General features: G+C 40.7%; 5 protein-coding genes across 7 annotated transcripts; 3 read left to right on the top strand and 2 right to left on the bottom strand.

Annotated features, from left to right (window-relative positions):
- The first annotated feature begins 278 nt into the window (after positions 1-278).
- Positions 279-2,729, top strand: LOC145701030 (uncharacterized). The gene is made up of 4 exons (XM_081778260.1): positions 279-595; positions 1,599-2,127; positions 2,175-2,357; positions 2,403-2,729. The coding sequence occupies exons 1-4, from the start codon at positions 279-281 to the stop codon at positions 2,727-2,729; spliced, it is 1,356 nt and encodes a 451-aa protein (XP_081634386.1).
- Positions 2,730-3,652: 923 nt separating this feature from the next.
- Positions 3,653-8,128, top strand: LOC145702964 (Na(+)/dicarboxylate cotransporter 3-like). 3 transcript variants are annotated; one of them, XM_081780263.1, is made up of 14 exons: positions 3,653-3,877; positions 4,279-4,370; positions 4,471-4,555; positions 5,087-5,237; positions 5,279-5,371; positions 5,527-5,722; positions 5,812-5,905; positions 5,952-6,038; positions 6,082-6,153; positions 6,283-6,381; positions 6,505-6,621; positions 6,765-7,246; positions 7,290-7,846; positions 7,890-8,128. In XM_081780263.1, exons 1-14 carry the CDS (start codon positions 3,824-3,826, stop codon positions 7,949-7,951), a joined length of 2,241 nt encoding a protein of 746 aa, XP_081636389.1. In that variant the 5' UTR covers positions 3,653-3,823; the 3' UTR covers positions 7,952-8,128. The 3 variants fall into 3 exon arrangements, with proteins under 3 accessions (XP_081636389.1, XP_081636391.1, XP_081636392.1); XM_081780265.1 differs by having other exon boundaries at positions 3,654-3,877; positions 6,283-6,333; XM_081780266.1 differs by lacking the exon at positions 6,283-6,381 and having other exon boundaries at positions 3,654-3,877.
- Positions 8,129-8,560: 432 nt separating this feature from the next.
- LOC145704166 (sialate:O-sulfotransferase 1-like) lies at positions 8,561-9,749 on the top strand. Its single transcript, XM_081781606.1, has 3 exons — positions 8,561-9,255; positions 9,296-9,505; positions 9,549-9,749. The coding sequence occupies exons 1-3, from the start codon at positions 8,707-8,709 to the stop codon at positions 9,714-9,716; spliced, it is 927 nt and encodes a 308-aa protein (XP_081637732.1). The 5' UTR covers positions 8,561-8,706; the 3' UTR covers positions 9,717-9,749.
- A 56-nt stretch (positions 9,750-9,805) lies between these two features.
- Positions 9,806-10,780, bottom strand: LOC145704794 (heparan sulfate glucosamine 3-O-sulfotransferase 3B1-like). The gene has a single exon (XM_081782264.1). It carries the CDS (start codon positions 10,637-10,639, stop codon positions 9,821-9,823), a length of 819 nt encoding a protein of 272 aa, XP_081638390.1. The 5' UTR covers positions 10,640-10,780; the 3' UTR covers positions 9,806-9,820.
- A 675-nt stretch (positions 10,781-11,455) lies between these two features.
- Positions 11,456-13,284, bottom strand: LOC145704789 (SUN domain-containing protein 3-like). The gene is made up of 5 exons (XM_081782258.1): positions 13,000-13,284; positions 12,441-12,954; positions 12,134-12,397; positions 11,924-12,094; positions 11,456-11,860 (listed from the first exon to the last, which is right to left on the bottom strand). The coding sequence occupies exons 1-5, from the start codon at positions 13,095-13,097 to the stop codon at positions 11,768-11,770; spliced, it is 1,140 nt and encodes a 379-aa protein (XP_081638384.1). The 5' UTR covers positions 13,098-13,284; the 3' UTR covers positions 11,456-11,767.
- Between the last annotated feature and the right edge of the window lie 545 nt (positions 13,285-13,829).

Raw genomic sequence — 13,829 nt, 5'->3', positions numbered from 1 at the left:
AAATGAGTGAAGATTCAGAAAAGTCAAAAAATGTTAAAAACCGTGACGAAAAAGAGAGGTCGTCAACCCGAAGTAGCCCTTTTATGCAAACTTCAACTATTGTTCAAATTCTCGTCGCCCTAATTGGTGCAGTCGCTGTCATAGTACCGGCTGTTTTGGTGTCGATCAAGGAATCAAGGTCAACAAGCGTAGATCCATGTAGAGAAAATCCCTGTCTAAATGGCGGAAACTGTTTTGCTGAAATCGACGGCTTCACCTGTGTTTGTCAGGAAGGTTTTATGGGGCAAACATGCGGAATAACGCCTTGCACAGTTAACCCTTGTTTCAATGGCGGAATTTGCTCGATCGATGGTGGTAGTTATTCGTGCCGCTGCCTCCCAAGTTTTATCGGAATCAATTGTGAGAGTCAGCCGTGTTTTGGAAATCCATGCGGAAATGGAGTGTGTTATGTTGATGCCATCGATGCTGATCAATATGATGGGGAAGGATTCGAATGCTCCTGTTATGATGGCTTTTCTGGGACACTATGTGAAAACACCCCTTGCACTTCCGATCCTTGTCAGAACGACGGAATCTGCTCGATCTCGGGATCAACGTATACTTGTGATTGTGCTGAGGGATTTTCCGGGCCAACTTGCGGGATGTCGAGCAGAATGGCCCGACCTACTCCCGCATGAGGGCGCCAGGTGCGCGGAGGACTCAGAATCCTCCGAACTTTGCGAGTCCAGGGAGAACTGATGAGTTGGCGATAAGCCCTAAATACGATAATCGAGCCTTCCACCTGGGAGTGAGCGCAGCAGGGGCGGACGGGATACTTTTGTTCTACCCATGTTAGTATTAATTCTAGAGGCGAGTAGGAGTGATGGCCTTCTTTCTATGAGACATATATATATCAGAAGAAAGCTTTTCGCGCAAAGAACATAGATTTTACGGAATTAAAATACAAAATTGATCGTATTCTTGAGGACTAGGCTCGTCATTCTGTACTGTCAGAAATACTGTGCAGCCCTACTGTTTCCTGTTTTTTTACTACTGTACTGAAAACTGTCTGAAATTCAAACTGTGTACAGTACTGTTTCCAGTAAACAGTAAACCGCGCGAAAACCCAACGGAAAACAAGCTGGATATACAGGATGACGAGCCTAGCCTGAAGATGCGGGATCCAAACATAAACCTACCATTTTCACCATCGGGCAGGAGCAAAACGAGAAAGCTACGCTCCAAGTCCTGGATCAAAATTTAGGGTTTTCGACGTTATATTTAGATTCAGCGCAAAATTTTACCTTTGAAAAGTTTTTCTAGTTTATTTATAATTTCATAAAAATGTGCGCGAAAAATCAGTCTAACGAAATTTTGCTCCTACAGCGGGTACTACGGAGTCAGAAATGATAGCGGTGTTTGAACAGAGATTGACACACTTCACGCTAGGATTAGGCGGCTTCGCGCTCCCTTCCTTACTTGCCCACCCGCTGAGTAATTCATGGAGGTTCTCCATCTGCGCTCCCCTGCGCACTCTCCTCCGGCGCCATACTCAAGGCGCTCTTCAACCTCTTTTCCGTTCTTCCACCTCTTTTCCGCGCGCCCTCTTGCGGATGAAGGTCGGGCCATTATGCTTTTACCCCAACTTGCGAGAGAACCCAATGCTCTAGTAATCCTTGCTTGAATGGGGGTGTTTGCTCGATCATAGATGACTCCTATCTTTGCTCTTGTGAGGACGGTTATTTCGGATCCGATTGCGAAAACTCAATATCAACCACAACAACTACAACAACAACGACATCAACAACGACAACTTCATCAACAGAATCAACAACGACAATAATAACTTCTTGTGCTGATAAATTAAAGACCTGCGCAAGTAGGGCTTTAAGTGCCGAGTGTTTCAAAGACCCCCAGATGATGCATATTTATTGCAGAGCATCTTGTGGTTGGTGTCCCAAATCAACAACTACAACAGCGACCACAACTACAACAACAACAGCAACAACAACAACGACCACAACTACAACAACAACTACGACAACTACAACTACAACAACAACATCAACAACAACAACAACAACAACAACGACCACAACTATAACAACGACTTCTACTTTAACAACGACAACTATCGTGAACCCATCGGTACTTTCATACCATGAGCTACCTAGTTTCTATCATTACAAATTTAGGATGATGTCCATATATTATCTCTTCCTTATATGACCACCGATTCTTTTATTATTAACAAAGATGGATCAACAACAAGAAGTACCTCAATAACTGCTCCATCCGAAGATTATACCAGATTTTCTTCTTTTGCCCTTATTCAAGATCAACTATTCATTTTTGGTGGAGAGTCAGACAATTATAAAGTAAGCTTTTTGTTCAAGCAGATCATATAAAAATCGGCTTTGTAGATTGCGGTACTTTATCGCTGCGTATTCATAGAGCTTCCGACACGTCTTAACAATCCAATGACATATCAATCGGCAGCATTGGCAATCGATGATGGACGGAGAGCGCTCATTTGTTTTCCTGAAAATGATTCCAGGAAATGCGAGATTTTTGACACAAAAGGATCTGTACTTACCCATCAAACTCAATATAATCATGCTTATGGTGGGCTTGGACTGTATCGAGGCCAGCCAACAACAGTGAGTGGAAGTGAAGCCAGTGGATTTGGGAAAGTAGAAACATACAACTCGAAATTTGGCTGGCTATCTTTGACCGATATTCCTATGTAAACCCTCTTTCGTCCAATCTATAAAAATATGTTCATTTAGTCCGATAAGATGGAGTTCATTGATAGGATTGCCGAGCGGATCACTGCTATCTATTGGAGGATGGTCGGTCAAAACACTGAGTGAGATATGGCTTTTGAAAGATGACCAGTGGAGTATAATTGGAAGCCTTCAATACGTAGCTAGAACTTAAAACTGATTTTTAGCTAAAATATTTTCAGGCAACCAGAGGAGCATCAGCGATTCTCATAAACGAATCCGTGTTTCTTTTCACAGGTGATTACTCAATGCCGACTTTTCCTATTCACCGCATTGATCTTGATGGCGATAAAGTTGACGGCACTGGAATAATTGGTTGGAGCAGTAAGGGCTCTTATAATAGTAATGCCATCCCTGTGCTTATGGCAGTACCAGCGGACTTTTGCCTCTGAAAAACTTTACTAGCTTGAAAATACACATTTCAAAAATCATTAATAACCGGCTCGAATAAAGTTTAATTCTTGCATCGTGTTTTTTTTTATTATCGTTAATCCGTAACAGGATTTATTCAAGGCGCTTCTAGGATGATTGAGGAGATATAAATAGGTCACGAGTTTGTTCAAAAAATTTTCGCTCAAAGATCAAATGTTTAGCTTCCCTCTTTTGTTAAAAAATCGACAGTGACATTGAATGAATTTCTCCAACAAAACATTCCTCGACTCCTATTCATTTGCCAACACCTCACGTGATCGAAACTAAAGCTTCAATATTCTTCTGAGAACTGCATCATTTATGTTTACACAGCATGAATCGCATCTTCCTCACATGTTCCGAAAGACGCAAAACGACGCAGGAATTTTCTGAGAGCAAAAGAATGAATGCTCAAATCGGGAAGGTATTCATCGCCTAAGGAGCTGATCTGGCCAATCGCCGCGCTAGCGCCCGCGAGTCAAGCTTTCTCCTCTCTTTTTTTCGATTTTTAACAAAGAAGATTCAATTTTAATAATCTTCCAACAAAGAAGTTTTTGAGATTTTTTTTTTCTAGAAAAAACACATTTACGAGAAAAGACGGAAGTTAGAGGCGTTAGTTTGAAAGGAGAGAAGAAAGAAGCTGCTGAATGGCAAGCGCACTATGGAAGCTGAAGAAGATATGCGTTAATTATCAGGCTCAGCGAAGGTTTAGACATAAGAGCGTTATGTAATCGTGGCAGCAGGGGGGTCGAAAATCAGCCGGGCTAATAACTTTTATAGCGTTCTTGATTGAAATATTAAAAAAAAGGATTCAAAAGTCGCTCAGGTTTGATAATAATTCATGAGTTTCTTGAGCAGCCATTGAACTCACGATGTCTGCTAGAGAAATCCTCCTACAATCCATAGAACAAGAAATGTTACAGTAGTTTCATTCAGGAAAAATTTCCCTTCCAAGCGTCAATTTTATTGTTGCAATGAAAAAAATGAGTACTTCCGTTCTTTGGAAAATACGTTTTCTTTCCCAGGAATTAAATCTATTTTGAAAGTATGCCAAATTTTTCGATTCTCATAAGATGAAAAATATGTCTAAACCTTTTTGAAGATTATTTTAATCTTGACGCCTTTACTCATCTTTCCCCTTCTGAACATCGAGGATAAACTCGTAACCGAAGAATGCAAGACTGACTGCAAAAGGAAAGTGCTCAGCTTCGTTCTTTATTAATTTGAGAAAATGAAGATGATTGACATCATCAATTCGATAAAAATAGTTCTCAGGGCTTCAGCACGGTCTTAGTTGTCTATCGAAAGCGATCAAATTCGAAAATGGCTCTTATCAGCTGTCTGAAAATGGGTTCCCGTATACAGAGGCGATTCAGAAGGTAAAATTGGAAGAGTTAATTTCTTAACCCATCAACGCATTTTTCCCAAAATTCTGTCTCGTGTCCAGGCATTCGATATTCAGGCCCCCTTTTCAAAAATCAAGCTCTAAAAGCCCAGACAGGTCCAGAAAACATGCTTTGTGGTTTCCAACAACCCGTTTCTATGCGTTTACCCTGGGCCCGAGGCCCTGTGCTCCCCCTTCCTAGGACCTGGGCGTTGCCGTTTTTCCTTTAGAGTACCCTCGCCTAGACCCATTTTTCGAATCTCAAGTTTGTGTTCAAACAAGCATTGAAGAATAATTGGAAGGGAAGAGGAACACTCCAGATTCTCCCAATAATTCGATTCAATTCGAAGCACGTGATTCTTCTTATGAGGCTTAATTGACGCTTGTTTTTGCGTATTCACTCACTTTCGCATCAGTTGACCATTCCCAGGGGGAAACATCATTTGACCGCAAATAGAAACACGCGCAATTAAAAAAGAGCTTTATTGACCTTTTTCCCAGGCCACTGTTTAAACTTTTGCCCTAGCCATACAAATGTCTCTTCTGCCTGATTCTCATGTCAATCTACTGGACATTCGAAGTCACTCCTTTGGCCGTAACTTCCTTGATGCCTATGTTTCTATTTCCTCTCTTCGGACTTTTGCCAGCAAAAGAAGTTGCGGTCCATTATTTCAAGGGTGAGAAAATTAACCCTCCAGCGCGTCTTAGCCATTTTTAGACACGAACTTTCTGTTCTTTGGAGGCTTGATCGTCGCGATTGCAATTGAAAAGTGCAATTTGCACTTGCGAATCGCCCTGCGTGTAATGAAAGGGAAAGGGTGATTTAAGCGCTCGTTATCTAAGACTGGGTAATCAACTGCTAAGCTAAGTCACGTGTGACATACGACACACGCTTTTTCCTTTACTGATAAACGGGCTCTGTAAGTTTTCCGTATTCGAGCGACTTTTTTTCAACCTTATTGAAAGTCGCTGGCGCAAAACTTCACACAATTATGGGATCAATCATGTTTGTCACGGCTTTCTTGAGCATGTGGATTTCAAACACCGCCACAACCGCAATGATGTTGCCCATCGCCGTCGCTACAGTCAAAACAATCGTTGGGGACAAAGAAGATTCCTCGGAAGTGAAAGAAGAAAGCTCGGAGATTGAGGCGGATCAAGGATTGTTCTAGAAAAGAGTCTTTTCTCACGGGACTCCGAAAATGGTTTTTACGATGGGAGTTCATCTCTTAATTCTAGAGCTTGAATAGGCTTTAATGTAACTCTCGACCCCGCTGCCTACGAAACTGGGCCACAAAAGTCGACCTTGTCGATCCATCTTTCTAAATTTGGCGGTTTTATCCAGGTTTGAAGCTTAAATTTAAACTAGTAGCTGATCCATGATTCAAAAGAAAATGCGATACTCGCGGAATCCATCAGCATTAGCTTCTCCCATGACTTCGATGACATCTGTTCAGCAATCGCAAGAGCGACAAAAGGTTTGATTGATGCCTGTTTATGAGCTGTATTTCTTCCTTTTAGAATAATCGTCAATCTGGAACCCAAGTGCCCCGAATCGTTGTCGACCCGGTGGCTGGATTCGAAAACGGAAATGTGCGTTGAAATGAAAACTGACGTGTGAGATGTTCTTTTCGTGCGTTTCTCTTAATCAAATCAACTAGAGAGATTTTTTTCGTAATTAGTTTGTGAAGCTATTAACTCAACTAACAAGCTGCGTTTTAGGACGTGGATGGCTTCAGTGACGCCCAGACACCCCTAACTGACTCTTACCAGGTAATCAAAAACGAAGACAAGAGGCCGTCAAGTAGAGTCGACCAAATCGTAAGTTTACAGTCAATTACAGTGGCTGGTGATTTCATTGGTGACTTACGGTGGCAACTGTACATTTTTGCTTCGCTTTGCAGTGAATTTTTCATTTTTTGACTGTAAGTAACTGTTATTTAGATTCAAAACGAGTCTGCCATGACGTTGGATACTTCGAACCAGAATCTTTTGGTGGAAAAACGAGTCTCACGAACGAGAAAACAGAAGAAAAGAAAATCGAAGGAATCTCCAGATCTGGTAAGAAACCATAAACCAAATGCGTTCGGGAAAAATTAGAGTTTTTTTTTCGTTTTCAATGACGGTTACCAAAAATCACCAATTCAATTTTTTACCTCATTTTATCAATCGCAAAAAGACAGAATCTAAAATTCAAATTCTAGCTCATGAAAGCCATGCTTCTCGCAGTCGCCTACTCCGCCAACATCGGCGGAATCGGCACACTCATCGGCACACCCGTCAATCTCATCCTCCAAACCCAAATCTCCACCGTCTTCAACCACCCTTCCGCTGGAGAAGAAATCAATTTTCTCACTTGGATGGTCTACGCTCTTCCCGTTTCGATCATTTGCAATATTTTCTGCTGGATTTGGCTTTTGACCCTCTTCGTTGGAATCAAAAAAGTGTGGAATGACATCAAACGGCGCGAAGTGACATCGCAGGATGAACAAGTCGTAAAGGACATTCACGATCGATATGAGAATCTTGGAAAGATGAAGTACACCGAAATCGTTGTATTGATTCATTTTGTCGCTCTGGCTGTGCTTTGGTTTACGAGAAGTCCCAAGTTTATGCCTGGATGGGAAGCGGGTTTTGATGGTGGATACGTAAGGGACTCTACTCCAGCTCTTTTGACCTGTTTCAGGTATGCCTTCCCTACTTTCTCCTTCTATCTACTGGTTTTTCAGTCTTTTTATCTTCCCTTCACAGCCGAATTTCTTCCGCTGGCTCCTCGGAAAGCCCTGTGAAAAAGATGAAGAAGGAATGCCAAAAGCTGCAGAGCCAATTTTAAAATGGAAAGAAGTTCAACGAACTCTTGCTTGGGACGTCATCATCCTCCTTGGAGCCGGCTTTGCCCTTGCTGATGCTTGCCAGCGCTCAGGATTGTCACAGATTCTCGGGGAAGGAATAAAAGAGTTAGTTTCTGAATGGCCGTTTTCGATCCTTCCCTTTTCCATCGCACTGTTGATCTCCTTCGTCACCGGTTTTACTTCAAATACATCAACCGCCTCGGTTTTTCTTCCGATTTTGATGAGTCTGGCGCAAGCGATCCACCTCAATCCCCTCGTGCTCTGCATTCCAGCCACCATGGCATGTTCCTTCGCCTTCCTTTTGCCTATCGCGACGCCGCCAAATGCAATCGCCTTCAGTTACGGTGCCTTGCGATCGTTTGACATGGTCCGGGCCGGATTCTTGATGAACATCATTTGTGTCACAATCTCGGCGATTTTCCTACCTATCATAGGTAAGCGTTCTCTTCCTTGATTCCCGAAAATTCCATTTTATAGCTTATCCAACTTACAACCTTGGCGTCTATCCTGATTGGGCCAACACAACAATAAGTGGCTGAGATGAAACTGAGAATGAAAATTACTCTAATTATTTGTTATTTTTAATTTAATTCTAATACCGCTGACTGCCCTGCGATTCTTATGTCTGCTTCTTTCACACTTACCATAGAGAGTTTTGCCTATCAGTTTTTTCTTTCTGTTGAACGATCAACTATTAAATATATTATAATTATTCATTTTCGTAGTGGTTCTTTTAAAGCGATAATAATTTAAGTATGATGCACAGCTAGTAGCAGATACACACTTGTGCATTGACAGGATCATCTCATTCAAAAGTTACTCAAGGTATAAGCCTAATATATTGACGTCAAAAACCCAGACTGGGATTGACGCCAGAGCCTCTGGCCCAGAGGGTCCCACTCTAATAAGAAGAGAGCATTTTTTCTGAAACAAAAACCGCACATGAATCTTTTTTGCATCTTTTTACTCTTCAGCTGCTTCTTTCTTGAGGCAAGAGGAATAAGAATGAGAACAGAAATTGGCAATATTGACCTGAGAGTAAAATGCAGAATATTCAATGTTGCGTTGAACGATTGGAGAATAAGAAAGAGCTATCGAATGATGTTTAATTCACTGTACTCGACCTACTGCATCTAACATAAATTAAACTTGTTTTGCCTGGTTTGAAATTGTTTCATTTTCAAAATTGACATTTCGCATGTTCTACTCTTGCCGCGGGCTGTTTAGCTTCTCTTGAATAGATTGAATCCCTTGCCATAATCCTTTTTTTTCGATTCAAAGAAATGCTTGTAAAATGACAGAAATTACATCGAAAATAAAAATCCTTATCGTTGTTCCTATTTTACTCTTGGCTCTTGCTACTTTTCGTGATTATGAAGAAGAACTTATGATAAATCAGCTGGAAGAGGGGAAATATCAGCCACAGGAGACGGGGATCGAGAAAGAAATTCTAGAGCAAGAATGCAGTGAGAGAAAAGTACGACTGGGGAAGAAAGGAGAATTCGAAATCGTCCCACTTTTGTCCTACCCCGGAAGCGGCAATACCTGGACGCGTATTTTACTCGAAGACGCGACAGGAATCTACACAGGAAGCATCTACTCCGATGGTTCCCTCGCAAGAGGAGGATTCAAGGGCGAAGGGACGAATCCTCTCAGTGGAATGACGATGATTGTCAAATCTCATTTTCCGTCAAATGAAGAAGTGATGGACAGAGCTAAAGCGCTTATTTTTGTCGTCAGAAATCCATATGACGCGATAATCGCGGAATTCAAAAGAAGAAGAGGGCATGGGCATACAAGTGTCGTCGAAGAAGATATCTTCAAATCCAAGCCTTGGTTCGAGGTAAGAAATAATCAATGTGTCTGACTAAAAATGGATCTAGAATGCGCCAAGATGGCTTCAAGGCTGGGGCAACTTGGCGCGAAATGTGACTGAAATCGCCCGCTCTAGAAATCTTCCTCTGCACGTTTACAGCTTTGAGCGACTCAAGGAAAACGCCACTTATGAGATGGAAAAAGTTCTGAATTTCTTAGATGACGGAATAGGCTGGACTCCTGACGACAGAGAGATGAGAATTAAATGTCTCAGCGAAGTAAGTTTTCGCAAAATCGATTATCTTTTTATGAAACTTTTAGCTTCAAAAAGCAGCAGTTTCTTTCAAGCGAGAAAAAGTCCCGCCGTCATTTGAATACTACACGAAAGAAATGATCGAAATCGGGGATAAGACGATACGAGATGTTCATGAAGTTCTATTAGAAGCAGGATTCGACGTTTTTGATATTGAAGAATATTTCCGAAGCTGACTCAGTCAGCCTGACTGTATATTCCGTTTTTTCTCGAAAATATACGATATTTATTTATTATTTATTAATTTCATCCATTTTTTCTATTTTCAATTGAAGAAATTCTAGCAAATGTGCTTTAAAAAGCTCAAACTGGGTCCAATAATCTCACAGAGTTGCAGATTAAAAGGCAGAAAAAACTCATTCAGCTCCTTTTCTTGCTCTTCTGATAGCTCTAGAACTTCTGGATCAACCTTCGATGACCGCCCTTTTGCTTTTGTAGACATACAGTGGGGCTCGAGAGTGGCTGGGTTTTTGATACAGTAGTAACCAGAAGTTTTGTTGATGAAAAAGTGCTCGTCCTTGATTTCTTCCTCGAGATTGAGAAATTTTTGCGTCTTTTTAGCCATTTTTTGCGGCGATTTTAGGATTTCTTCGCCTTCGAGAATCAGGATTTGGTTTTTCGGGAAGTATTCTAGCCAATGTTTGAGGTGATGAACGTAGATGCTATTGGTGAAAAGGCTGTGTGCGATGTCGTGGCGATAAATGTCAGTGATGTAGTCTTCCCCGTGGAGTTTGAGCTTCGATTTGATGTCTGGAAGAGCAGAGTCGATGATGTCCCCGACTTTTGAATACGCACCAATGATTCGATTGTGCGGCTCTTTTGTCAAAGGAACGTGCATGAAGTCAGATTTGAGGCGCTTGATTGGATCGCAGAAGACAAACACGATTTTCATCAAAGGATTCATCGCTTTTACCCTTTCTGGGACCAGGTTTTCGACCATGTATCTCGGCGTTCCTTCGAAAATTACATTTCCATCGTTTGGGCCGTAGCCCTTGAAATATTTTTGGTAGTAGGGCCAGCCGAGAGCCCATTTCGAATCGTCATAAATGAAGTGTGCTTCTCCCCCTCTCGCTTGTTTGAAATGCTGATGGTGACCCATAAAGAATTTAAAGGCGCCGGTGCCACATTTTTTCGCGCCAGCTCCGATGAAATTTGGCGGAGCGGAGTTGGAGAAATATGCTTCGTTGTAATTGAAATTTTCGTGGGATTGAGTTTTTCCCCATTTTTTGCTGTTGTATGGTGTAGGTTCTTTCAAAAGGCTATTTTCCAATTATTTTATTTGATAGATCCTAATTTCTTCCGAAACGCAATAAAATCGATCATAAAAATAATTATGAACCGGCTTTTAAAAAGTACAAGAACTAGAAATGGGATTTTTGAGCCTTTCCTATCCATAATTCATCTTCTTTCTCAAGAAATTTCTCAGTTTTACTCTCTTCTTTGTTTGATCTCTAGAAAAAAATTTTCAAGGCAATTATAACAGCATTGATTCTTACCTTTGAATAATACTCGAAGCTGAAAGACTCTTCTATTCTTTCTGTAAAATGCCAGTACAAAGCCCCAAACAAAACAAATTGAACGAAGCAAACGAAAAGCCCTTTCAAATAAATTCTCTCCATCCTTGCTTTTTCATAATATCGGCCCTAGAATGTGGCTTCTGCTGAGAGGTCGTACCAGCTAAGCGATAGGTGCCGCGGGCAAAGTTCCTTTGCGAAGCCTTCTCTTTTTCTCGGTTTAAAGGCGATAGCGGCGGAGTTTAAATTTTGTTATGACAGAAGTCCTCCAGATTTGAAAAGATAAAACTAATCGAAGAGCTCAAGAGATAGCGCGCAATTGTTCAACGCTAAGATAAAAATAGCCAAATTGACGCCGATTTTTAACGATAGGAATTTTATTGACTTCATTCATTTGACATTTTCGGCAGCTTTGAAACACTTTGAGAAATGTTGTTAGTGGAGTTAGTAAAATAAAAAGAAAGATTATTAGAAGATTAGTTCAATATGAAGGTGACGTTTTTGACATCTTCAGATGTCAGGAGGAAAATTTGACAATATCAGAATGATATTTTCTTGAAGAAAGTATTTCTTCAAGACGCCGAAATATCAATTTTTATTTTTTTTTCATTCAGAAAGATTGGCAAATCTCGCTTTTCGTATCATGAAAATATGCATAAGAAAGCTGAATATTTGTTATCTGATTTGAATGGGTTAAATTTAACTAAAATAGGTTAAAAATCATGTTGAGATCCATGAACACGGAGTCGGTAGAGACAAGTAAAATTGGGATTTCCCCAGTTTGAATTGATTCTTAGTCGTATGAACTTAAATAAGGTCTTCCTTTGTGTCCAGGTTGACAATGCTTTTCAAAAGGAAAGACCTTTGACCTGAGTTGGTTTAGAAAGAGCATCAGTAATGGAAGTCCTGAAGGTCTGAACGGGAAAACCGTCGATGTTGAATGTTGAGGTGCCGACGATGCTGCCTTTTCCGGAAATAGGGTTGAATACTTCCAGAGTCAGGTTTCTCGGAGCAGAGCTTATGTCGCCAAATGACAGTGCCTGAAATAGTAAGGCGTAAAAATTTCACGAAGAAAGTACCTTTGGAATGTGCTCGATGGTAAAATTGGTTGGGTAAATCGGCCGAGCGAGCTTGACCGTCAGAAAGCCTGTATCTCCCGCAAACGCGAAGCAATTCCCCGGATGCACATTCGGTTGAAGAGCAAGTCTAGGAGACATTGTCTGGTAGAAAATCGGCATGTTCCAAATCTTCATCAAAGCGTTTCCAGTCGGGATTCCCGGAGTCGTCCATTTTTCGAGAACTTCTGCACCTGCTGATTCTAGCGCGTAATCAGCCATGCCCGTCTTAAAAATACGAGTTGAAAAAAAAACTTTTGTCGGGGCAAACCTTGTCTTCAAGAGTTGAATAAACAATTTCTTGAAGTTCCTCCTTGACTTTTTCCGCGTTGAGAGGATTTTTTCGGAGATCATCAAGCTCTTCTCGAAGCTCTATTAGTTCTTTACGCAGGTTTATGATGTCTTCTGATTCTCCGCACTTCTTGACTTCGTGGCGGCTCGTTTTAGAGTGAAAGTTGACCGCTGGAAGCTCTGGAAAGGAGATTTTCGGAAAGTCGGGAAAGTCGGGAATTGAGAGGGCGGGAGGTGAAGAAGCTATTCTGCCAATCTTCATTTTCAGGTTTCGCAAATGTGGGATCGAAAGAGGAAGCATCGCCAGAAAAGCAAGAACCAGAATGTTTTTCGGAGTGAAATTTCTTCTTCCGGAAATGGCAAAATCATCGCATTTTCTTATGACTGAAGAAGTAGCTTTTCTCGCATTTGAAATTATGCTTCTTTTCAAGGGAGTAATATCAGGGAAGAAAAGTTCTTCAAGCGGTTTTTTCTCCATTTTTTTTGAATCAGTACTTCACGGAATTTTTATTTTGGATTTGAAGTACTATTATCCTTACTTTTTTCGGTCATGACTAGCTTCTTCTTCTTTTTCAGATTGATTTCGATGGTGACCTAAAGCTCCCAGACAATTGAATTCTCGATGACGCAATTGCATCTGGGATGTTATCAGTCCCAAGGCTTACGATAAGCGCTCCAGCCATTTATATTTTTGCATATTATATGTCATAAAGATAAATTATATAATTCACATTATAAATCTTAGAAATAAGCCCTGAGTATGGATAACAATCATCAAATTAGCGAAAGAACTTATTCTTGTTGTTACTTGATTTTTCCATTTCCTTTCAAATCGGGAATTTTGTAGCCTGCTCTTCTTGGTTGAGTTATGAATTCTCGTTTTTGAGACATTCTCTTGTTCAAACAAAATCTAAGCAAAATTTTCTCTATGATTGTGTCTGCTTGAAGTCTGCTCACACCTATGTCTAAATCACACTCTGAGCTAAAGTGATAAGCTTATCCTTGCCCTTGGAAGAGGCCTTCAGATTTTTAAAATAAAAATTCGTGATCATAAATAATCGAATTTAATATCAAGGTAAATGTAACATTAAATATATTCGCCTTGTTTTGGTTAAGAATTAATTTTTCGATCAAGGATGACAAAGTTGCTGATTCAACATTTCTTATTAAAATTATCGTACGAGCTTGAAACCGCCTGCGCCAATGAAAATAAGTTCATCCCGCGCAATTCTTCAAACTCGATATTGATCCCATCTTTCACCACCGTTTTCAAGACACGTGTCCTCGAAAAAAGAGAAACTAAGCTCGTTCTTCCTAGCTCTCCTTCCGATATGATTTTTTACGAAGAAACACACCTCATTGTGTAAAT

This window comes from Oikopleura dioica, chromosome PAR, assembly GCF_907165135.1.
Source record: "Oikopleura dioica chromosome PAR, OKI2018_I68_1.0, whole genome shotgun sequence".
Classification (NCBI taxonomy): Eukaryota; Metazoa; Chordata; class Appendicularia; order Copelata; family Oikopleuridae; genus Oikopleura; species Oikopleura dioica.
The sequence above is the reverse complement of the archived record's forward strand: the minus strand, read 5'-3'. Positions and strand labels throughout refer to the sequence as shown.

Bases quoted from the DNA above. Each gene is read 5' to 3' on its own strand.
- LOC145704166 (XM_081781606.1), top strand. From the start codon at position 8,707: ATGACAGAAATTACATCGAAAATAAAAATCCTTATCGTTGTTCCTATT. The intron at 9,256-9,295 runs GTAAGAAATAAT...AAATGGATCTAG, and splicing joins AATCCAAGCCTTGGTTCGAG to AATGCGCCAAGATGGCTTCA. The intron at 9,506-9,548 runs GTAAGTTTTCGC...TGAAACTTTTAG, and splicing joins GAATTAAATGTCTCAGCGAA to CTTCAAAAAGCAGCAGTTTC.
- LOC145702964 (XM_081780263.1), top strand. From the start codon at position 3,824: ATGGCAAGCGCACTATGGAAGCTGAAGAAGATATGCGTTAATTATCAG. The intron at 5,906-5,951 runs GTTTGAAGCTTA...ATGATTCAAAAG, and splicing joins AATTTGGCGGTTTTATCCAG to AAAATGCGATACTCGCGGAA. The intron at 6,039-6,081 runs GTTTGATTGATG...TCTTCCTTTTAG, and splicing joins AATCGCAAGAGCGACAAAAG to AATAATCGTCAATCTGGAAC.
- LOC145704794 (XM_081782264.1), bottom strand. From the start codon at position 10,639: ATGGGTCACCATCAGCATTTCAAACAAGCGAGAGGGGGAGAAGCACAC.
- LOC145701030 (XM_081778260.1), top strand. From the start codon at position 279: ATGGGGCAAACATGCGGAATAACGCCTTGCACAGTTAACCCTTGTTTC. The intron at 596-1,598 runs GTATACTTGTGA...TTGCGGATGAAG, and splicing joins TGCTCGATCTCGGGATCAAC to GTCGGGCCATTATGCTTTTA. The intron at 2,128-2,174 runs GTACTTTCATAC...TTACAAATTTAG, and splicing joins CAACTATCGTGAACCCATCG to GATGATGTCCATATATTATC.
- LOC145704789 (XM_081782258.1), bottom strand. From the start codon at position 13,097: ATGCAATTGCGTCATCGAGAATTCAATTGTCTGGGAGCTTTAGGTCAC. The intron at 12,955-12,999 runs GTAAGGATAATA...AATTCCGTGAAG, and splicing joins GCTAGTCATGACCGAAAAAA to TACTGATTCAAAAAAAATGG. The intron at 12,095-12,133 runs GTACTTTCTTCG...TTACTATTTCAG, and splicing joins CCATCGAGCACATTCCAAAG to GCACTGTCATTTGGCGACAT.